This window comes from Podarcis tiliguerta, assembly GCF_965153285.1.
Source record: "Podarcis tiliguerta genome assembly, chromosome: 2".
Classification (NCBI taxonomy): Eukaryota; Metazoa; Chordata; class Lepidosauria; order Squamata; family Lacertidae; genus Podarcis; species Podarcis tiliguerta.
Window position 1 is genome coordinate 21,125,281 of NC_139535.1, and position 22,635 is coordinate 21,147,915.

Sequence of the window (22,635 nt, forward strand, 5' to 3'; positions counted from 1 at the left end):
TCAGCGTGAATTCACCAATATTTCCCTTCTGCTTCTAGAATTGATTCACCAGGAAGGGAAGGGAAGCTGCCTGCATGAGAAGGGCGATAGGCCCTTGATACACCATTCTAAGCAGAGCATTTTAATTTTTTTAAAAGAGAGAGATGTGTTTATTAAGTTTTCAAACACAGCAACATCCAGACGAGACTTAAAGAATAAAGAACGAATATATAGAGCACAGAATAAAATTAATAGAAGGTTCTGCATACTTCTGCAGACCTCGTAATAAATCAGATTTCACCAAGGGAGATTTTGGAAGCATGGCTTATCAATAGCCTCGCCACATGGAGAGATGTGTGTTGCTCTGCAGCACTTAGCGGCCCAAATTAGATTGTGCACAGAGGATACATGAAGAAACCCATTGGGGTTGGTTGCTTTAAAACAGGCAACCCTGAAATTGAGCAATGGGAGGCTGTGGATTTGATCCGAGCAGTGGCTAGGAGGTAGACCGTGCTCCCCAGTGGGCTGTTCTTCAGAATGAAATTGGCCTTGTGTCTTCTTCCCAGTGTGTGGAGAAGAAGCAGGGGTTTGATCAGACAATAGGCCTGTGGAACAAGAGTTAAATGCACACAGACACACTCTGATCTGATCCATGGCCACTGCTGTCTGCTGCATTTCTCTCTCTCAAACCCAGCACTGGGAGACTTTTTGTCCAACTCTCATATATCCCCTAGTTTGGCCCTCAAGGATTTAGTAATTCATTACTTCCCAGAACTTTTTCATGGTGTTCAGTCTTGTTCATGACCAGGTGACGACAACATCCGCTGACCTGGCAAAACCCACCTGCAAATCCCCTTGTGTTTAGCTAAGAGTACAGTTGGTAAAGTTTCTTGCTGGAATTTTAATCCACCTCCAGGCAAGTTTGCACTAGTTGATCAGTGCTCCGAAAGATATACCATATTTTTCGCTCTATAAGACGCACCAGACCATAAGATGCACCTAGTTTTTGGTGTGCAGTGATAGCAGCAATCCCTCTTGCTGTTCTGGCTTCTGGGATAGCTGCGCAGCCTGCATTCGCTCCAAAGGACGCACACACATTTACTTTTTAGGAGGGAAAGAGTGAGTCTTAGAGAGCAAAAAATACGGTAATTAGTCTCTCTGAAACAGATAGAGTAGTGAAATTGTGCAGGGTTTGCCCTTCCCTGCTGCAAACTGCATGGCGTGACCCACCACAGAACACCCTGGCCTTGTTTCCATCCCATGCACTCATATTCTGCCTAGTTCCTCAGCTTAGCTACAGGGCCAAACTCTATCATGTTGAATGCGTCTTTGCATTCAGCATGGCTTATTTAAAACAAAAACAAAACAAAATAACAAAATAGCTGCCGGGGCGGGTCTTTGTTTAAAAGTCAGGACTGTGACAAGTGAGGAGAAATTTAAATCTTTTGCTTCCCAACAGGAAAAGACTGCCCCACTCCCCACCCCTGCCCGCCATTTTGTTTTGGAAGGAAAACTCTCATTGGCAGTAATAGAAGCTTTCCTCCTGATACTAATAGTATCAGTAGAGGGGAGGTGGGATTTTCACATGGACTGTGTCAGAGAATGAAATAGTTAAATTCCCCTTCCCCTCCTGCTGTGGTCCTGATCTTGAGTGTCTCCTACTGTATCTGCCTCGCAGCAAGATCATATTCACCCAATCCTATACCAGCTGCACTGGCTCCCGGTGGAGTACAGGATCAGGTTTAAGGCGCTGGTTTTAACCTTTAAAGCCCTATACAGCATAGGACCCACGTACCTACAGGACCGCCTCTCCTGGTATGCCCCACGGAGGACCTCACGGTCTGTAAATGACAACTCTCTGAAGATCCCGGGCCCCAGGGAAATTAGACTGGCCTCGACCAGAGCCAGGGCCTTTTCGGCTGTGGCCCCAGCCTGGTGGAACGCTCTCCCACAAGAGACCAGGGCCCTGCAGGATTTGACATCTTTCCGCAGGGCCTGCAAGACGGAGCTGTTCCGCCAGGCCTTTGGCCGGGGGGGCAGTCTGACCTATTTTCCTTTGTATAAGAACAAGCATGAAGGAGGCCTCCCAGCCTATTCACAGGCCCTTATATGATCACTGAAAACAGTTGATCCTGGCAAGTATTAACCGCTCTCAATCTTAACCTGGTAACTGCCATTTGCCCAGATTTTAATTTGTCTGAATTAATTTTAAGACGTATTTTAATGAATTGATGCCTGTTTTTATATATACTGTGTTATTTATATGATGTTAGCCGCTCTGACTATTATTATTTATTACTTGGTGTGTTGTTTTTTTAAAGTCACATTAAATGCTCCTCCACATATAACGTATAATGTGCAGTTGGCCCAGCCCCCTCCCTGTGTGTGTAGGTTTGCTGCTTATTTCAGCAAGCCTCATTTTAAGCAGCGAAGAGGATTTTGAAACTGCACCTTTTTAGCAACTCTGGGTGTTTCTTATTCAGCAGGCTCTGGAGCGAGTTCACCTCTGACGTCACCTTCTTCCCCTGTTCCACCTTGTACAGCAGGTGAGTTAAAGAGTTGACACGACGCCTGCCCATCTCTCTCTTGGGTTTTGTTGCCAAGCAGAAGAATAACTAATTTTGCTCTTTATGAGACAGGAAATAATACCACTTGCCTTAAAACGCATCTTGATAGCTTTTTGATTCTGCCTTATCACCATAGAAGAGAGTTCAGATTTTGTGTTTCTTCTTTGAATTTGGCAAACTGTTTTCAGCCTCCTTGTTTTATCAGCATAAACGTGAATTACTTGATGACTCCGTGCTTCATAGTTTGTACTTCCTTTAATCCTGCCTGCCTGGCCCCTTTGCTGATGCTAAATCTAAGTTATTCCCAGCCCATTGAGATGACTTCGTTTAAGCACCAAAGTAAAATAGTCTGTATAAGATATATTCATATGTTCAGGTTAATACCTCCTTGTTTTCCAGTGTGGTGAGTTCTTCTGTCCGCCTTCTTCCCTGTGCTTTTCCTTCCTGTTTGTTAGTTCAAATTTTCCTCTATCCAGTCTTGGGATTTTTGCAGGCTTCAGTCAAAGCCCCCTAAGTGGGTTTCTTTCACATGGAAGGGACAGGAAGGGAAACCAGAGAACTCTTTTGTGCTGTCTCTAAACTACTTGGCTCCACCATATGTTTGGGCCCTTTGGATGTTTGCCCGTACTGCACGACCAACCGTCTCACTACATGTCTATGTGTCACCCCCTTGCACCTTTTAACAGTTTGAAAAAGCGCTTGCTCCACTTTCAGATGACAAGACATACACATTGCTAGGCATCCTGAGCGGTGCATTTTCTTAATAGAATAAAACAAATTGGCATTTTAAAAAAACCCTTATTGAGCAGCCGATAACTCAAACGTGTACTTGTGGTGGATGAAACAGCCACGTGAGTGGTTTAAACTGTGTGTTTTGCATCGGAACAACTTCCACCAGAGTACATAATAAATGCATATTGTGTGTTTGTGTGGTGAGTGGCAGCTCAGAAGTGAAATGACTTAACGGATTTCCTTCCTCCTGCTTGGATACATTACTCCTTAATTTATTTAGATAGCGGCAGATATTGATCGTCACACAAACCTCTGTGGCTCTAGCCCTTCGGTAGATATAGTTTGGGCACAGTTGCTTGCTTGTTTTGATATTTTGTCGTGAGCTTACCAAATCCATATATAGCGGCTGAATTTACCTTGGAAGGCAGTGGACCATTTCAGGTCCGTTTTCTAGTGATGTCTTCTATACAAGACAAATGGGTTCTGAAAATGTATTTCAAGATTGCTGCTGCTTAGATTCTGGGGACAGGATTGTGAATAAGATACCTTGTCTAAAGGGACCTACTATCCACAGTGCTTGACATATGGGAGTCCATAGTTCAATAGACCACATACATGCCTTGCAGCAAGCCAGAGGTTCGATTCTTAGCTCCTGCAGTTAAATATTCCTAGGTAACAGGACTGCAAGATGCCTTTTTCTAAGAGCTTGGAAAGTTGCTTCCAATCCGAGTAGGCAATACAGGCTAGAGGAGTGAATCGTCTGATGCTATAAAACAGCTCCAGTCTCTGAAGTCTTTCAAACGGGGGGGGGGGGGGGAGTTTTTGTATGTGGTGTATGTACTACGATCTGGATCTGAATCTGGGCAATTGATTCTAGGCCAGTGGTTCCCAAACCTTCCCTCCCTGCCCATGGACCACGTGAAAATTGATGAAGGTCTCAGTAGACCGCTTAATGATTTTTCTGCATGTTGTAATTGTAAGGCACTCTGTTAGATGCTATATGATTTTTTTTTCATTGAACCAATATTAAACTTCTTAATTATAGCCTTGCATTAATTTAGCTGCTAATCCTCTCTGCTCCTTTTAAGAGCTTCCTCCCAATATCACTTCTGGTCCACCTAACTCACCCTCTGGGTTGATCACTGCATTCTAAGAGTGACAGAGGTTCACCGCTGCTTCTGCTGCTGTCACTCTTCACAGACAGGCCACAAACCACCTAAATGAAGCTTGCAGACAGCACCGGAGGTCCATGGACCACAGTTTGGGAACCCCAGTTTAAAGCCATAGAAAAACATGCCAGCAGGCCAGTTTGTCTAACCATTGTGTTCATAACTGTATTTAATAACAGATGTCTGTATCTCCTTATTGTTGTTGAATAGCCCTCTTAACATCAGAATACTGACTGTTTGTGCTCTTTTTCCTGTCTCTTTTCTTTCTCTCTCTCTCTCTCTCTTTCCTTTCCGCTGTCTTCAATAGAGCATGCGCCATTTTGAACGTGAATTCTTGGTAAAGTAATCTGATGTTGATGTTTAAAGATGTTTACCCAAAATGGAAAGCATTATTCACAAGTTACCTGTGCATTAAAAACAAACCAAAACACGCTTTGCCATCTCTCTTCAGCTTTTAGCTGGATGATTGCTTTATAAACATTTTTTCTTTATAATGTCCAAACCACAGTATCGATGTCTCTATGAAGATATTGATGAAAGGGCAAAGTGATACTCTTTGCTGACAGCAGTTAAGAAAAGAATATTTTCCTTTGCAGCCTTTTGAAATATGTAATACAGGGGGACACTCAAGGAATTGTAAGGGAAGGAGGCATGAAGGAAAATAAGAACTGGCCTTTGAAGGAACCCCCCCCCACACACAAAAATGACAAGCACAAGAGTGGGTGAAATGCAAGAGGCAGTCCAGTATATTTTGGTGCTAGCAGAACCCCCCAAAATTTATCCCCATGATGGTAAAAGTGTTACCTAAACTGAAATAAATTTGTGAGCCGATGTAGTCAAGTAGGCAGGTGGAATGCCTTGGCCAAGTTCAAACCACCTCTCAGCCATGAGACTCGCTAGTTGACCTTGGATCACTATCTACAGTTCCAGGAGAGATTGTAGGCAGTAATCAGTTGCCCTTCAATGGTAGCATGAATTATGTCACGTGAGAGTGGGCTGCTCATGTTTTTGCAGCCAGCAAGCTGACCCAGTGGCCTAGCGTGGGGGGTGCAGGGGGGGCCGGCCGCACCGGGCGCAACATCTGGGGGGGGGGCGCTCGCACTTGCAGCTCTCTGCCCCTACCTGGCTCACTCACTCTCTCTCACTGCAGGGGGCGCAAATTACTTGCCTTGCCCCGGGTGCTGACAACCCATGCTACGCCACTGAGTTGACCCGAAAGAGCTGAGCAGCCCCTTAGTTCTGTGGGGATATTCTATAGCATAAGGATGGGGCATCTGGTCCTACAGAAATTGTTGAGCAACAGTTCCTACCATCACTTTCCATTGGCCAAGCTGGTTGAGGCTAGCAACATCTGGAGGCCACAGATTTCCTCGCTGTCTTCCATAACAGCGCATGACTTGTTGGCAAGGGCAGGAGTGGTTATATTCCGCTAGTAGAGATCTTTCCCTACCCACCTGTCTTGGAATGCGGTAGTGGGAGATGTTACACACAGAGATTTCTCTAGAGCTAAAATAGCTTAAGCGTGAACAGGTTTGAACCGAGCTGGCTTTATTGATGGTATAGATGGAAAAAGACACAGTAGCCTTGGTTTTTTAGCTAGGTGCTGTTGGCTTCAGTTGGCTGTAATTACTGTATTTACTCGAATGTCATGCACACCTTTTATGGCCAAATTACATCGCGAAAATCAGGGTGCACATTAGATTTGATGGTGCATTTACATTCGCCAGAAAATACTTTATCGGTTTCAAGGTTTTGAAAATTGAGGTGCGGGTTAGATTTGATGGCGCATTAGATTCGCGTAAATGCGGTAATCTTTCATGCTGAAATGGGGGGGGGGACCTGCAAATTATTGGATGCAAACTAGAAAGATAAAGAACATCATTAGGTTCTTTTATCATCCTCTTTGATGCTAGGGAGTGTGGCTAGTTTGCCCTTCCGTTTTAGTCCTATAATTTATAACGGGGCAAATTCTAATAAGCAGTTAATGCTTTAGTTCAGGCATCCCCAAACGTGGCCCTCCAGATGTTTTGGGACTAGAATTCCCATCACCCCTGACCACTGGTCCTGTTGGCTAGGGATGATAGGAGTTGTAGTCCCAAAACATCTGGAGGGCCAAGTTTGGGGATGCCTGCTTTAGTTAATAGATGTGGGTTGAATTGGCTGAGGAACAGAAATTCTGCTGAACGCACCAGACCTCCTAGCCAGTATTACGATTCCTTTGCTTTTGCCAATCAACATATTCTTCCAAGTGAAATACTGCTTAATTAAAAAAAGGAGGAACAGCAAATGGCAATATCGGCAGATTTAACAGATTGAGCAATTAGTCTGCTCATATGAGTAGTGTGTAAAAGAACAAAGGAGGAAATTCTAGGAATTCAAGTGGAGATTTTTATGAGTGATGGTTCATATTGCCTGAGTCATGTAATTCCTCCACATGGAGGAAAGCATTTCTGCTATAGAAGTTGGGTGTATATGCTTTTAAGAGAGAGTAGGGAGGGGAGTGGTCTTTGCACCCTCTTAAATGGATATTATGGGCGCTCTTGACACTGGTGCAGCAAGACCCCACTCACAATTCCCTAGTGAAACAGAAGTCGGGCGTAAAGTCGGCAACAAGAATTAGGAGTATTTCATTCTAACAGACACGCAAGCTGGAAGAAGAATGTTTGGATCACCCCGCTCCATCCCCTATTTGCTATCTGAAAAGACAAATCAAGGCCAGAGAGTCTCTAATTGGAATTTCAAAATTATGTTCAGTGAAGCAACATAAGTACCCAGTGTAAAAGCCCAAGTCCTATTTCTAGTAACTGAGGGTGGTGACTTTGTGAATTCCTAAGTGTGGAAAGCTGCCTTTCATTGGACTGTTGGCATTTTCATCTGTCACTGTAATTGCAAGCAACGCGCCTTGGCATCCTTTTGCTTTTGATCTTTTGTTCCTAGCATCCTGCAACTAATTTTGCATTCTCAGTTGGTTCTTACGGTCGGTGCATTTTTACCTGTATGTATCTAGCTTTTTATACCTCCTTCTTTCACTTGGTTGTTTGGCTGAATGTTACTCGTCTTCGCAACCTACTGTGTTTAGATGTTTCAGGGATGGTTGAAAGACAAACCTGTATGTGCTTGTTTAGGATGCTGGTTTTGTTTTGTTTTTTTAAATAAACTCAATATGTATTTGCCGCTTGATCCTGCTCAGCTGGTAGCATGCTGCTGTTTCTCTCCATGTTCTTCCTTTGTCACCCCATCATGCATTTTTCGCCATGCTGTACATTTTATTTCCTGCAGCCTTCTTCGGTTCTCTCTGAGCTTGCTCCCTTCCCCCACCCCCAAGCATTAAACTGATTATCAACTGAATCAAAGCATTTAGAAATATTGTTGCTGGAGAAAGTGTTTCAAAGGGATTTCTCTATGAAGAATTTGAAACCACATCCCTCGCTGCCATTAGCATGTCAAAGATGGTGCCTACATGTGGCTTCTCTGGTTTTAAGCTGATCTGCCGTGAGATAGGGACTGTCAGGCTGGCTTTTGTCTCCTGAAAGGAGCAGGAGGATGAAAAAGCGATTGCACCTGGGAGAAGGACCTTAATACAGTGCTGCTTCTCCATGCCTGCTGTCATAAGCAGCAGCTCTGCCAACATTTTAGGCAGGATTTGGGTTTGGGTGCTGTTGTGGTGCAAATGTACACAGGGTGTTGTACAACGTTGCCAGCAACTGCGTTGGGTGTGGAAAGTTGATCTTGGCTTGCAGGCTACCTCTAACCTGCTAAAGCCTTTCCACTGTCGCCCTCTGCACTTGCCTAGGGGTTACCTGCTCTGTGGGAAAGGACTTGAGCTGCCAGGATGTTCTGTTTACCTGTAGTCTAGTTTGGTTACCTTTAGTTTCCCATGTCCATAAAAAATCTGGCTTTTCAAACATCTCTTATTCTGACAATCATAATACAGTGGACGCTCAGGTTGGGAACGCGATCCGTGCGGGATGCACGTTCGCAACCTGCAGCATTCGCAACCCACATCTGTGCACACGCAGGTTGCAATTCAGAGCTTCTGCGCATTCCCGACTGCCGAAACCTAGAAGTAACCCATTCCAGTACTTCCGGGTTTCGGCAACCTGAAGCATCTGTAACCCGAAGTATGACTGTATTTGATAAAACATTTTATTACATACATGGAGAAGATAAGGGCAATCCAACAAATGTGTGATTGCTAGGAGGAGGACCTTGTCTACCTTCTGTAGGAATTCCTGAAAACGCTCAGTATCAAGCAGACTCCAAAGTCTTCCACGTGCATTCTTCTCTTTGACTTCAGCAGGGGCACAAATGCTGGAGAGCAGCCCCATGTGAACTCTTTTGCCATTCAACCCTTATATGGCAGTGGTGGGAAACCCGTGGCCTTCCAGAAGTTGGGCTCCCAACTCCCTATCGGCCCAGCCAGCGTGGCCAATGCTCAGGGATAACTGTAGTCCAACCACATCTGGAGGGCCACAGACTCCTCACCCCTACTGTGTGGGTTTTCTCCATAGTACCAAGCTACTAAGAGGATACAATGACTTTTGTCTTTCAAGCCAGTGATAACAGTGAAGTCCTGAATAGGTACTAGTGCAGGCACCTATAAAAAAATAACATTTTGTTGCTTTTAATTGTGCTCTTTCCAGGGTGCCATTCTGCATTTCTAGATATGCTGGCCTGGTGCCTATACCCAAAGTATATTTTCGGGGGTGGGTGGGTGTATCATCGGTGTAGATTAAAACTGAAAAAGAAATTAGCCTTCTGGCTATCAGGTGCTGCAGTTACGTCTACCCCATTTCCCAAAGAGAGAATTTTAGCTATGGCAGCCTCTTAGCTCTGTTACGGCACTCTGTTCTTATCCTGGAAGAGCTAATCCTGAAATTGTTACTGCTGTGCTTGTCAGGGATAATGTATAACGTAGAGAGGAATGCCTGTTCTTATTTTGCACCGTGAACCAAAATGCCATTGTGTGCAATGCACATAAGGACCCTGCGCCTATCTAAGCAAGACTCACAACAGTGGTCCTTGCCTTAGCTGTGCATGAGAAGCGGGCACCAGCTTTCACTCAGCATTCATGTAAACTCAAAGATGGAGCGTGTTACTGAGTTAGGTGGTGGTCAGTTTGAGGCAGATGTTCCTTGCAATGCTTCTCTACTTGGCATCTAGAAATAACGTTGCTTGCTTTGCACAAGCTGAGCCAATGCTGTTTGGTTGCATCCCACAAGCTACGGGACGTAGGCAATATATCACTGGTCTACAGCCCAGCCCTGGAATGATAATTATTTCCTCTTCCAGTTTGCTTGTCCACATGACTATGCATTGCAAGGACCATAAAACATCTTAAGTGTGACTTACTTATCGTGCCTGCCCTTTTAATCTATTCTCATCCTTCTCCTGTATGCATGTATTCTTGTCCATTTTTTAATTATTATTTTTTAACCTGAAATCATCTTGGTTTTTTTGGTTTTTTTGCATGCTTTCCCACCGTGCTCTTTTCTTTTGTACATTGGGCAGTTTTCGCAGATGCGTCATTTTATCCAGCAGTATCTTGCTTTCATGGGTTTCGGCTTCTGACTGTTCCGTCTAATATCTTCCCAGCAGCAGGCGCCTCGACAATTCCTTCGCCGCCGCCGCCACCAGCAGCTCCCCCTCCTCCTCCTAATTTGGATGTGGCAACGCAGCCTGACCTGCGGCCTGTCAACAGCACAAGCCGGGGCGCCTTACTCAGCTCAATTCAGAATTTCCAGAAAGGAGGTCTGAAGAAAACAGAAACCTGTGACTACAGTGCTCCTAGAATCAGCTGAAACTGTTCATACCGACCCAGCTTGGGGTATTCCTTGTGTTCTAGGAACAAATCTTAAATAACTATTTGATATAGCCACTGCCTGGTGGCGTCTTGTTTTACAGCTGCTTGTTTAGAGCCATTTCAAGCTCCTCCCCACTCCCCCCCCCCCCTTAGCACAATCTCTTAACTGAGTAGCAGTACCGTGTCAAATTGCTTTGCCGTTTCGGAGGGTGAAGTGTCGATTCTGGTTTAAAGGAACCCTCCTTCTTTTTGGGGGGGGGGGGGAGATCTTGTTTTTGGCTATGTTGTATTCCTTCTAATAGAAATAAAAATAGCTCGACAACAGCAGTTCATTTTCTGAGACCTGCTTCTGAAAGTTTAAAACCCGGTACATCAGGATTCGATGCACTGAATTAGCTTTAATTATGCTAAACATTCACTCAGTCTGAAAGTTAACACTGGTGAGAGATTTAAGGCTTGATCTCCCTTTCTTCTCTGCTCTGTAAAGTCCTGAGCACTACTCTTAATACTATTGAAAGGCCTGTTAACCTAAGATGGCTCTGCTTTAAAAGAGGAGTAATTCAAGCAAGTAAGTTTTGTAATGAGCTTGCGTTACACTTAAATTGGGAGTTGCAGGGCGTTTCCATCAAACCAAAATTTACAGCAATGTGAGATGTGTTGTTGAAGTGGGTGTTAACAAAAGAGCTCCATAATTTAATGTTAGTGAAAAGATGCCCTTCTTGATTTGCTCAAACTCTTAAATTGCACTTTAAAGGATTATCGCTAGATTTTTAAAGTCGAGTATACACCAGTGTTTGTTACTATGCAGAGTGTCATTGTGTATAAGATTTCATGTAACCTATTATATTATTCAGTCATATTTTTATTAAAATAAATGTTAATGGAATTTCAATAATGCTGGGAGGGGAACACGCTTGAATGTTAATTGCCACCTCTGTGGTGAAAAATGTGAATGTCTTGGACGCTTTAAAATTCCATTTATCTATGTGGTTTTGGCAAAGATACTTTGCAGCACCTTCAGCCTTACATTAAAGGTAAAGGTAAAGGTACCCCTGCCCGTACGGGCCAGTCTTGACAGACTCTAGGGTTGTGCGCCCATCTCACTCAAAGAGGCCAGGGGCCAGCGCTGTCCGAAGACACTTCCGGGTCACGTGGCCAGCGTGACATCGCTGCTCTGGCGAGCCAGAGCCGCACACGGAAACGCTGTTTACCTTCCCGCTAGTAAGCGGTCCCTATTTATCTACTTGCACCCGAGAGTGCTTTCGAACTGCTAGGTTGGCAGGTGCTGGGACCGAACAGCGGGAGCGCACCCCGCTGCGGGGATTCGAACCGCTGACCTTTCGATCGGCAAGCCCTAGGCGCTGAGGCTTTAACCCACAGCGCCACCCACGTCCCTAGCCTTACATTAATATGCACTAATTTCTGAAAGGCGACAATTCAGCCTGTATCAAATGTTTCCTCACAGGCTGCTTCCATTTTGGACCATTTCACATCAGAAAGATACTTTCCTCTCCCTTTTTTGTTAATGTACTTTTATTTCCAAGCCTTGTAAGTTACAAAACGAGCAGGAGCAGCAAGAGACTGCTCCTCAGATACTAGAGCTCCTAATCAGAGCAAGCCTGATCACCGTGTACAATGATAAACAGAACACTTCATCTTGCAACGAGAGTTCTTTAGAGAATTACAATTATTACAATTTTAGGCCATCTGCATCTCCCTTGGGGAGGGAGTACATGCCTTGCAACAGACAACGTAGCTATTGCTCTTGCCCTGCCAGAGGCCTATATCCTATACAAGGCCAGCTATGTATACAATCGCTTGCAATATACATTCCACAAACTTTTTTTTTTTTTTTACTCCAGAAGAACAACACCCACATACAGCATATACACAGAACTAGATATTTAGCGTTTTCTTCACTGCGAGAATTATGTCTTTTACTTGAGGTATGCAGTTCTCCTCCAAGATCTTTGCATAAGGCATGGGAACGTCGGCCCCGGTGACACGCACGACGGGTGCGTCAAGGTGGTTGAAAGCAGGACCTGAAAGCAGAAAGGTTCATCTCTCAAAAGCTGAAGAAATCTCAGTCAGTACAAACTAAGATGTGGTGGGCGGGCAACATAGTCAGTGGCTGGGGTGAGACAGGTTACAGCCCACCCTGATAACTGCCTCTAGCTTAGAAAAAGGGCTATGAGGAGACAGTGAACCCAAAAATACCTACTAAGTCCCTGCCTAAGAAAAAGTACCTATTCTTGCTTTTCAGCAAGCAAGTAAAGGGAGCAGCAAGCTCAAAGATCATGTAGGCTTGTTTCATTTATAGCCCATTTTTCCTTCAAGCAGTGCAAGGTGGCACATTGAAAGAAGAAGAGAAGAGTTTGGATTTGATATCCCGCCTTTCACTCCCCTTCAGGAGTCTCAAAGTGGCTACCATTCTCCTTTCCCTTCCTCCCCCACAACAAACACTCTGTGAGGCGAGTGAGGCTGAGAGACTTCAAAGAAGTGTGACTGGCCCAAGGTCACCCAGCAGCTGCATGTGGAGGAGCGGAGACGCGAACCCGGTTCCCCAGATTACGAGTCTATCGCTCTTAATCACTACACCACACTGGCTCTCCAGTGTAGTTGTAGGGAACGTTGTAGGGAGAAGAACAGAAGATGCTTATTCCATGCAGTTTGTGGAATAGCCTACCTGCAATCTATAATGCAATAAACTCCATTGGGTTTGTACAGTAGGGTTTTATAAAGCTGTGGGCTCATGGATGACCCGCTGCTCTAAGAATACATTTTCCTTTTAAGTGGGAGAGAAGGCTGCTACTACAAATGGGATGGTCCTGCATTGCAGCAGATTAAATAATTGTACTTTGGGCAAAAAATTGGAGCAAATTCAATTCAAGGACCTAAACTTGGGACAGGGAGCCTGTGGCCCTCGAACTTGCCACCAGCCTCTGTCAGCATGAAGAGTGGTCACGGATAATGGGCGATGCAGTCCAGCCCCACCTGGAAGACTAGAGGTTCCTCACGTCTGATCTAATTTCTAGCTTCTCAAGAAAATAGCAACGTATTTTAAGAAGGTCAGACACAAGATAATCCCAAATACCTTCCATAATCCTGGCACAAATTTCAGCTCCTACCCCAAACTGGGGCCAGCCACCTTCCACTGTTACAAGATTATTTGTTTTCATGACACTGGATTCAATAGCTTCGATATCCATTGGCCTAATGGTGCGGAGGTTTATCACCTGGAGAGAGATTAGAGCAGGCTTGAGATCATTTCTGATTAAATTCAGCCTCGTCTGAGCAGAAAACAGGTTATGAAAAATAAACAAGCATAAAAACAGCCACCACCTGTCTAATAACAAAAGCCCTGATGGATCAAACCAAAGGCCCGTCTAGTCCAGCACCCTGTTCTCACAGTGGCCAATCGGGACATGAACGCAACAGTCCTCTTCCTATTTGCCATTCCTATCAACTGGTATTCTCCAATCTTGGACACCATGTAAGTCAACTGGTTGATTAAATCTGTACATATTTGCACATAGGGGACCCTCATCCCCCTTAAAACAGCACCTGTGATCTGCAGTTTTTAATAAGGAGCTATGTGGAAAAATAACTTTTAAAAAGATGTATTACCTGATTAAAACGGTGCCCCAAATTGAAAGTTTTAGCTCAGTGGCACTGTGCCAGCTTCAAGCCCCTGTGACCTCTTGTTAGAAAGAAAGAAAAAGATTTTGGTCTGCAGGGTCAAGAATAGACCTGAGTTCTTAGATAGCTGGTGGAGGTCATAGCAGACAACAACTGACTTGGGATAAGGCAGCTTCATATACTGAATTGGTATAATTTATACATATCAGATAGTTCAGCTTCTCAGTGCAAGGTTTGGATTTGACACAACCCTTCAACTCATGCAAGATGAATTGAAATTCAAGCAATCGCTCTCTTCTGCTGCCTGTAGCTAACTTGCCCCAGCTCTGCAAAGTTCACTGAAGAGAACTGCCAAAAAAACAGTGGAACCGATCTGTATTAAGTAGCTTACAGAACACTGCGATGCCACAACTTCGTTAGCTGTGGAGTAGAAGCTTAAGAGGGTTTCTTCAATGTGGATTGTAATCTCATGGAACGACAACACAAACACACATACCTCACAGTCCACCCCGTCTTTAGCAAGGACAGCAGCTGCTTCCAGACAGTGGCCGACGGGTCGTGAATGAGACACTATGGTAATGTGGGTTCCTGAAACACACAGGCTGGTGAGGATTGAGAATTACAACGTCGTTAACTTTAGCATGCAGACATATTCTTAAGAACAGAAGATTATCTAGCAGTCGCCACCCGGTTAACTTCTTTTAACAGCTTATGATCCTTTATAGAATGGTAAATGATTACAGCCATATATCAGCATGCAATAATGCATGTTAAATACCTTATTCCAGCAAGATATAAACAATTATCCAAACCAGGTCAAAACAGTAATTATGAAATTTATCCCATGAATTAGTAAAGGCTGCAGTAAAGAGTTGTGTTTTTTGGGGCCTTTTTAAAACCTACAAGGACAGATACCCCGCCTGATGCCCCATAGAATTGTGTTCCACAATAGTGGAGTCTCCACTGAAAACACCCTCATTCATATTAGTGCCAAGTAAGGCCAGAACACAGTGCTTTTTATTACTGTTAAACTTGAGTTATCCAAGCACTTGTGTACTTATTGAGAGCAAGGAAAAGTAGAATTCAAAAAAGCTAGTTTACTAGGCAAAAGAAATATTTGCCCTTCTGTGATTATTGAACCTTCTAAAATAAAAGGAGCGGGGAGAACGGCAATGAAAGACAGAAGGAATTCAGACACTGACAGGCCACCTGTGGCAAACAAATCTCCAAACCATGGAATTTGCATGTGCCTCACAAATCCAGAGAAAGCTGCTGGGCATAGAGGGTTGGGCTTACAATGTGATGTGACTGATCATCCTACAGTGCTATAGCCAAGGAAGAGCTTCACCATCGTCCCCTCAAAAAAAAGGCATAATCTCTTCTAAAGCCAACTCAGCTTCTGGATGGTCTTTTGGGTAGTGAGAAAACAAAAAAGGCATTCTCACTGAATCCCAATGTATAGAGAAACACACACTTTCACAGAGAAGAACTGGTAATTTCATATATATATATATATATATATATATGCTTTCGTAGATTTTCACGGGTACAGGAATGCAGGTTTTGGTGTCCTCGGGTGTCTTCCCGTGTAAAAGTTGGGGTGTCTAGGCGACGTTTCGACGAGGTCTCACTCGTCATCTTCAGGCTGGTGCTTTCGGCTTCTTGTTACTGGAACAGAGCAGGATCTCAGTGTTTGAGTTCCTATAAATACTGTTGAGGAGGTGTGGTGTATAGCCTCCAATGTTCTGGGCAGAGAGGAGGTTCCCAGGCTAGTGTGCCTTTTCTTCTTTTGTTCCTTAATTACTTGAGGGATATCTTGAGTGATTTCTTGAGTGATTTCCTGAATCCCACTTAGGTGGGTCATTAGGTGTGGATTAGTTGCTAAAGCCTTCGTGTCTTGAACTCTTGAACTTTGTGAAGAGTTTTTCTGAGAAGATGGCTGTACTGCACTTGGTTGTGCTCTGGCTTGGCTTCGTGTATAGGGGCGAGCTGTGGTTTTGTGGCCTGTGCCAGCCAGATCTGTGTAGGGATTGCAGGGGGGTGCAGCATCCGGAGGTGCCACCCTGGTTTAGCCCAACTTCTACACGGGAAGACACCCGAGGACACCAAAACCTGCATTCCTGTACCCGTGAAAATCTACGAAAGCAAATATATATATATATATATATATGATTAATGGAAATGCATCTGGGATGGGAAGAACACTGGGTAGCTTTGCACATAAAAGGATTGTGCTGCAAGCAAAAGAAACACATTTTAAGAAGAAAGCACAGTGTTTCTCTGATAGATACAGTAAAAGAACACAGCAGGGGCTTCCCTTGTTCAGTAAAAACAGCTAGTTTTACATACCTTGCTTTTCTACCTTCGCCTTTCCGATAGGAACAACAAAGTCCTTTGATAGGACTTCCTCCGACAATTCAAAGGGCACACCGTACATCAACTCGTTTTCCAACATTACAACTAGAAAGGCAATTTAAAAAATAGGTACATGTGAACTATATGATGCAGTTCTCCAAATCTCCAGTGAGCCACAATAATAAGTTTTGTGGTCAAAGACTCCTAGGACATGTCAGAAGAGAACACCCCCACATTCCAAGTTTGGTACTATGGAGAAGGGATTGGGTCTTGATCCAGCAGGTGCAACATGCCAAGGGAGAACTTGTCCTGCTTTAAGCAGCCTGTGCTGACGAGGCACACAGGATCCAAAGTCCTGAGGATGCCTAAGATATGCAAGTATTTTGACATCATCCATTATGCAGCTGACACCAATTTGAAATATCCAAGTCGAAGTTAAGGATGTGTGCATGGGAAAATGACCCAGCTCACTCTCCAATACCAACTTTATGCAGTCACCTGACCCATATCAGCTGATAAAAGCATGAATTGATAGCATGAACAGCCACAAATTTAGGAGAGGAAAAAAGAACTGGGCTCTGACTTTTCTTTCAGAGGAGGAAGTAGCTCATCTAGTTCAAATAGGGCTTTCAAAAAAAACAACAACCAGCCAAGCAAAGCTTTCTTCCAAATTGAAGCTGGCCAAATGAACAAAGGATATAAAATTCTGTAGTTCTCAGTACTTTGAGCTCACCCATTTTTATTTGTTTTTAACCCTTTGGGATAAAGTAGAATGCTTCCAAAATGTTGAGGGAGCAGCTGCTCAACGTTTAAAGCCAGAGCAGTGCTAAATTAGCAGATGGGAATGCCTTTGTCACCAGACATCATTCTTCACCTTTCTATATTGTAATCTAACCTCCTGTACCTGAAGTCCTAATCCATGAGCCGCACTGCTAGAGGGGACTGGGATCCAATGGACATCCCAGTCCGATGGCCTCCAATGTCCGGGCCCTGCTGCTGCAACGGCCCCCACTATAGTCATGGAAAGCCTGGTGAATGGAAGTGCTATCACTAGTGCTGTGCCTTTAGGCAGTAGCCAACCGGAAGCCCTCAATTTCAGAGGCAGAGCTGTGCCAACCACGGACGCACTAGATCATATGCTGGTCCAACTCCAGAGCTGGCACAGTAAAAAACAAAACCCAAATATGTAAACACAACACCAAGAACCACCACCCCTGCCTTGGGCTAGTGTTAAGTGTCAGAGCTTCAGTTATGACCACTGTGTTCTGTCCTGCTGCTCTCCCGGCAGAGCTAGGATTGCTCTACAATCGCCTCTAAGGCTGTTGTACCCATGCCAAGTCCTTTGAAGTCCCTTCCCTCCACTACTGCTATGAAATCATAATTCTGACCAAACCCAAAATATAGCATTTAAATGAATGTACACTATTTTGGTCTGTTCTGGCCTGCACAATGATAAACTGGCTGAGATCCAAAGAACTGATGAGGCTTACATCAGCAGCACACATGAGCCCAATCTAAGTTTAACTCCCCATAGTTTCTAAAGTAGTTTGATATGCTCCATGGGAGACTTCTGTTTATGAAAGGTACTTCTAGAGTTACCATGGAACTCGCTGCACAACTCTTTAGATCCTGGTCATTACAATATTATTTTTTTTGGAAGGGGGAGGAGAGAGCTGAAGATTTATTTCCAAATGCAACATCTGCAGCTCACACTTCAGCTCAAGCTGAACACCAGCTTGACTTGAAGGAACACTAATAGAAGAACAATTCCTCTAAAAGGGAGCAATTATGTTGTTCATTTGCTACCTTTGTACACAACACTGTAGCCATAATGGTTTCCAAGGCAAAACACACAACTTTATAGCTAAGAACAACCCGCGTCTTAAAACCAATGCAAAAGGAAATCATCCAAAAAGCAAAAATGTTTCCTTAATCTAGTATCTGAAAGGATACCCAAACTGTTTTCTTCTCCTCCTAGAAAGGGAATGAAAGATTGCACACTACCCCAGCTAAATATCGGACGCTCAACATGATGCAGACGCCACAAATTAGATTTGTTTCTGACACTCAAAGCCCTGTTTAATGCAAGTAAATAACCCAATAAGCTAACACTTTAGCATTACACCCGCACAGATATCTTGGCTTCATTTACCTGGATTATTATCCCGAATTGCAGCTTTAAGGAGACCTCTTGCATCCTCCGAATTCCAGGGGCTGACTACTTTCAGTCCAGGGCAGTGCCCATACCAGGACGCAAAACACTGGGAATGCTGGGCTGCAACACCTGCCGAGGCTCCGTTTGGGCCCCTGAAGACAATAGGGACAGGTACCAAGCCTGAAGACATGTAGTAGGTTTTGGCAGCTGAGTTTATAATCTGATCAATAGCTTGCATGGAGAAGTTGAAGGTCATGAATTCACAAACAGGTCTCAAGCCAGCCTGTGAAGACAAAGTAGCTATGTTAATAGCCATTCCCAAGTTGCTTTTTAAACGGTGAATTCGTGGCACTATTTTGTATTTAAGATGCTTTTTTTAATACACATATGGAAGGTACATACCATGGCAGCTCCTACAGCAATTCCAGTAAAGCCCATCTGGGGGGGGGGGGGGGAGAAAGAAAAAAGTGTGACGAAAACTAAAATTTAAATCATAACTATCTGAAAATATATTTCGTGAAAACTAGACGACTTATTGCACTTTTTTGGATTAAATACTAAAATAGAAAAAAATAAAATGTATTATGAATTCATACCTCTGATATAGGAGTATCTATTATCCTCTTATCACCATATTTCTTCCAAAGTCCTCTGCTAATCTGTAGGTTTAAAAAAAGGGTTGTGGTATTGCTATTTATAACTTTTTAAGAAATGCACTGATTATGCTGCCCTAATTACTGCATCATCTTCTTACCTTGTATGCCCCATCATACTGGGCAACTTCCTCCCCCAGCAGGAAAACCTTCTCATCCCTCTCTAACTCCTCATCCAAGGCCTGGTTTAAAGCATCACGGACAGTCACCTATTAATGAGAAAACATATTTAGGTCACAATCCACAAACCATTTCTCTTTGTTATTAAGGAACCTTGAGCTTTTTGGAAGAAAGGTAGGATATGATTTTTTCAAAAAAAAAATTGCTTTAGTGTAATCCCACAATAATCAAGGAGGAAATTTGGTTGGAAACTTCCATGGCTGAAAGCAAATGAATGTCTCGGGCTAACCTACGATCTCACGAAAGAAGTGGGAAATTTTAGGGTTAGGGTCACATTCGTATTTTCTGTCTGGCTAGGATGTTCCCAAGAGACACAGCATATTTGTGAGCTCCACGCTAGATCCTGAAAGCAGTTCCTGGAGATGAGATACCTGTTGACACTAAGCCAATTCTAAAGGACAATTCTAAACAGCCAGGTAGATTTCCTTTGGCTAAGCTGTCAGCAAAAAGAGATCATTAAGCGATTTAAATATCAAATCAAAGTCATCCCTTATAGATCAAGGAAGATTGTTTTCTTTACAAATTTCATGGCCCATGGCCATGTCAGCAGTAGCAATGCTTAACTGAAATTTGTAAAGAAAACCTCTGTTGCACCACATAGGATGTTGGTTGGATGGTGCAAAAATGTCCCTTTGTCCAGCACCAGACGGATCTCCAGAGTGATGCCAGAAGGCCTATTCTGCCTGCTGGTGCTTGCTAAGTATTGTCTACTTTCACTGGCAGTGACTCCTCTCAAGAGCCCTCATCCGTCAATGAACTCTGAGCAATCGATTAATCTGAGCATGGATCTGGGTGCTCACTGTGTGACAGCTGCATGACTGACTTTTGACATCTGAAGACAGCCCTGTTTAGGGAAGTTTTTAATATTTGATGCTTTATCAAGTTTTTAATATTCAGTTGGGAGCCGCTCAGAGTGGCTGGGGAAACTTATTATGATTGCAATAAAGAGGAGGGATGTGAGGATACGCCAGAGGCCTGGCTTTCGCCAGTAACTTCAATAGTATTTACCGGGGCGGGAAGAAGAGGACGTCAGAGAGCGTGTAGTCGTAAAAGGGGCAACAGTGTCTCTGAGCAGGTGCAGAGTGCCCCTTTTCTGCCTTTCACGGCTGGGATGCCAAGGCGCACCCGGGAGAAAGAGGACCTTCCGTTTCAAGCGCTAAAGCAGAGAGTGGGGCGGCGGGAAGGCGACGTATGAACAAATATATCATAATAATTCTGTCCGGCTACAGAAAGGGATGCGACCTCTGCTTTGCTGCAGCAGCAACTGCTCCGCTATAACCTTGCCCCGAAGGTCGCCTCAGTCCCCGCTCCCTCACGAGCGCCCGTACCTGAGCAGCGGCAACCGCAGAGCCGTGGAACCGCCGCCGCGGAAGTCCGGCGAAGCGCCCGGCCGCCACCAGCTGCGAGCAGCGCACCAGACCCCGCAGTGGCCCCGTTGCCGCCGCCATCTTGGATGTGCCCTCAACCCTGCGCGAGTCTCAGCGTAACCTTACGCGGCGCGCCCTATGCCAGCCTCGCTCGCCGTCGTCGTCGCCTAGCAACGAGAAAGCAGCACGGGACAGGGGGGGCTCTTCCGCGACGCTGCTTCGTGCCTCACTTCCGCCATGAGTTGAGAACGCTGGCGCCCATTGGCTAGACTCGACTTATAAGGCCGAGGCGGGCCCTGCCGTTTGATGGACGGCTCGTTGCGTCAATCCGTGCGCTTCATGGGTGACGTTGGTAGCAGCTTCATTAAGCTCAGGGATTGGCTGTCAAATGTCTTAGGGAGGGAAGGGGGTGCGTTTCATTCCACCCACCTGGCTAGGAACTAGTTAACTGTTAAGCCTTGTTTATTTATCACATTTATATCCCTCCTTTACTCCCAAGGAGCACAAGTTAGAGTACATGATTCTTTCCCCTCCCCATTTTAAATAATTAATTAATATAAATATAATAATAATAATAATAATAATAATAATCATCCTCACAACAACCCTTGAGGTAGTTTAAGTTGAGATGGTGACTGGCTCAAGGTCATTGCTGAGAAAAGGGATTTGAATCCTGGTCTTCCAAGCCCTGGTCTTGTAACCACTGCACCACAGTGGCTGCCTGAAAGCCTTTGAAGTACAGTGGTACCTCGGGTTACATACGCTTCAAGTTACAGACTCCACTAACCCAGAAATAGTGCTTCAGGTTAAGAACTTCGCTTCAGGATAAGAACAGAAATCGTGTTCCGGTGGCGCGGCGGCAGCAGGAGGCCCCATTAGCTAAAGTGGTGCTTCAGGTTAAGAACAGTTTCAGGTTAAGTATGGACCTCCGGAATGAATTAAGTACTTAACCTGAGGTACCACTGTATCTGAAATTTCTTCCACTGATGAAGCTTGCCTGTGTCTGCTATTAAAGGACCCTTGCAGTGGAGGGGGGGGGGTTCCATGTATTTAAGTAGGAGATATATATATGTGTGTGAATGGGTGATTTATGAGAGATTCAGAACAGACTAAAGGCCACATATTTCTTCACCGTTGGTTACCACAAGATGTAGTGATGGCCACAAACTTGAGTGGCTTTAAGGCATTAGATAAATGAGGATATGGTCATCAATAGCTGTAGCCTCCAGAGTCAGAGGCAACATGCATCTTCTGAACACGATTTGCTGTGGGAGAAGGTGCTTGTGTCCTGCTGTGGGTTTCCCCATAGACAACCGGTTAGTCATTGTAAGAACAGGGTGTTGGACGAAGAAGGGCCTTTGGTCTGATCCAGCAGGCTCTTTGTATGGGACAGGGTACAAGCCAAAAGCTGGAACGGAACAAAACCAGACCCAACAACCCCTTGGTAAAACAGCTGAATGTGTTAGAGACATTTCAGTATTATTATTTATGAGATTTCTGTACAGTACTGCCCTTCATCTGGTTTACACTTGAGAATGACAGAATGATACATATTTCAGAACTGAAACGGCCTCTGTATTATACTTTTATTAACACCCTCACACCCATAAACTACCTGTTCCAGGCAATAAACTCTGTTCCAGAAAAACACTTTGGAGTGTCTACTTCCAAGGTCAACATTACAACTAAGTAAGATGGGAATGATGTGTTAAATTACAATATTTCTACAGAACCCACATTCTATTGTTATTTTCAGGCAATCAGTGGTGTTGCTAGAAAACAGCATCAACTACTAAAGAAGCCAAACCAGCCCAGTTCACCAGCCAAGAAACTAGATACACTGCTGACCCAGGAAATTTGCACAAAATCCACATTCCAGTCATTGTTTCACATCTTCCGAGGCATAGGTGGACTGCAGTTGACACATCACAAGAAAAAACATGAAAAAAATTAAAATAAATATGCTGGTAAGGAAAGTCTTCTTTTTCTGTCTTTGTTTTTTTTTTCTAAACCAGAAACCTCACATTTTTAAAATA

General features: G+C 44.3%; 2 protein-coding genes across 7 annotated transcripts in view; one reads left to right on the plus strand and one right to left on the minus strand.

Annotated features, from left to right (window-relative positions):
* PXK (PX domain containing serine/threonine kinase like) overlaps nucleotides 1-11,145 on the plus strand; it is a 49,262-nt gene extending 38,117 nt beyond the window's left edge. Inside the window, exons 17-18 of one of the 6 annotated variants that reach the window (XM_083425657.1) lie at nucleotides 2,463-2,525; nucleotides 10,043-11,145. In XM_083425657.1, the coding sequence (XP_083281783.1) occupies nucleotides 2,463-2,525; nucleotides 10,043-10,248 (269 nt within the window). In that variant the 3' untranslated portion in view covers nucleotides 10,249-11,145. Of the gene's footprint in view, nucleotides 1-2,462; nucleotides 2,526-4,754; nucleotides 4,787-10,042 lie in introns of those variants that run through there. The other 5 variants (XM_083425658.1, XM_083425659.1, XM_083425660.1 and 2 more) reach the window with 5 other exon arrangements.
* PDHB (pyruvate dehydrogenase E1 subunit beta) lies at nucleotides 10,507-20,775 on the minus strand. The gene is made up of 10 exons (XM_083426424.1): nucleotides 20,561-20,775; nucleotides 19,154-19,261; nucleotides 18,996-19,058; nucleotides 18,802-18,837; nucleotides 18,397-18,682; nucleotides 16,239-16,349; nucleotides 14,386-14,477; nucleotides 13,345-13,486; nucleotides 11,650-12,292; nucleotides 10,507-11,272 (listed from the first exon to the last, which is right to left on the minus strand). Exons 1-9 carry the CDS (start codon nucleotides 20,678-20,680, stop codon nucleotides 12,147-12,149), a joined length of 1,104 nt encoding a protein of 367 aa, XP_083282550.1. The 5' UTR covers nucleotides 20,681-20,775; the 3' UTR covers nucleotides 10,507-11,272; nucleotides 11,650-12,146.
* Nucleotides 20,776-22,635: the final 1,860 nt, after the last annotated feature.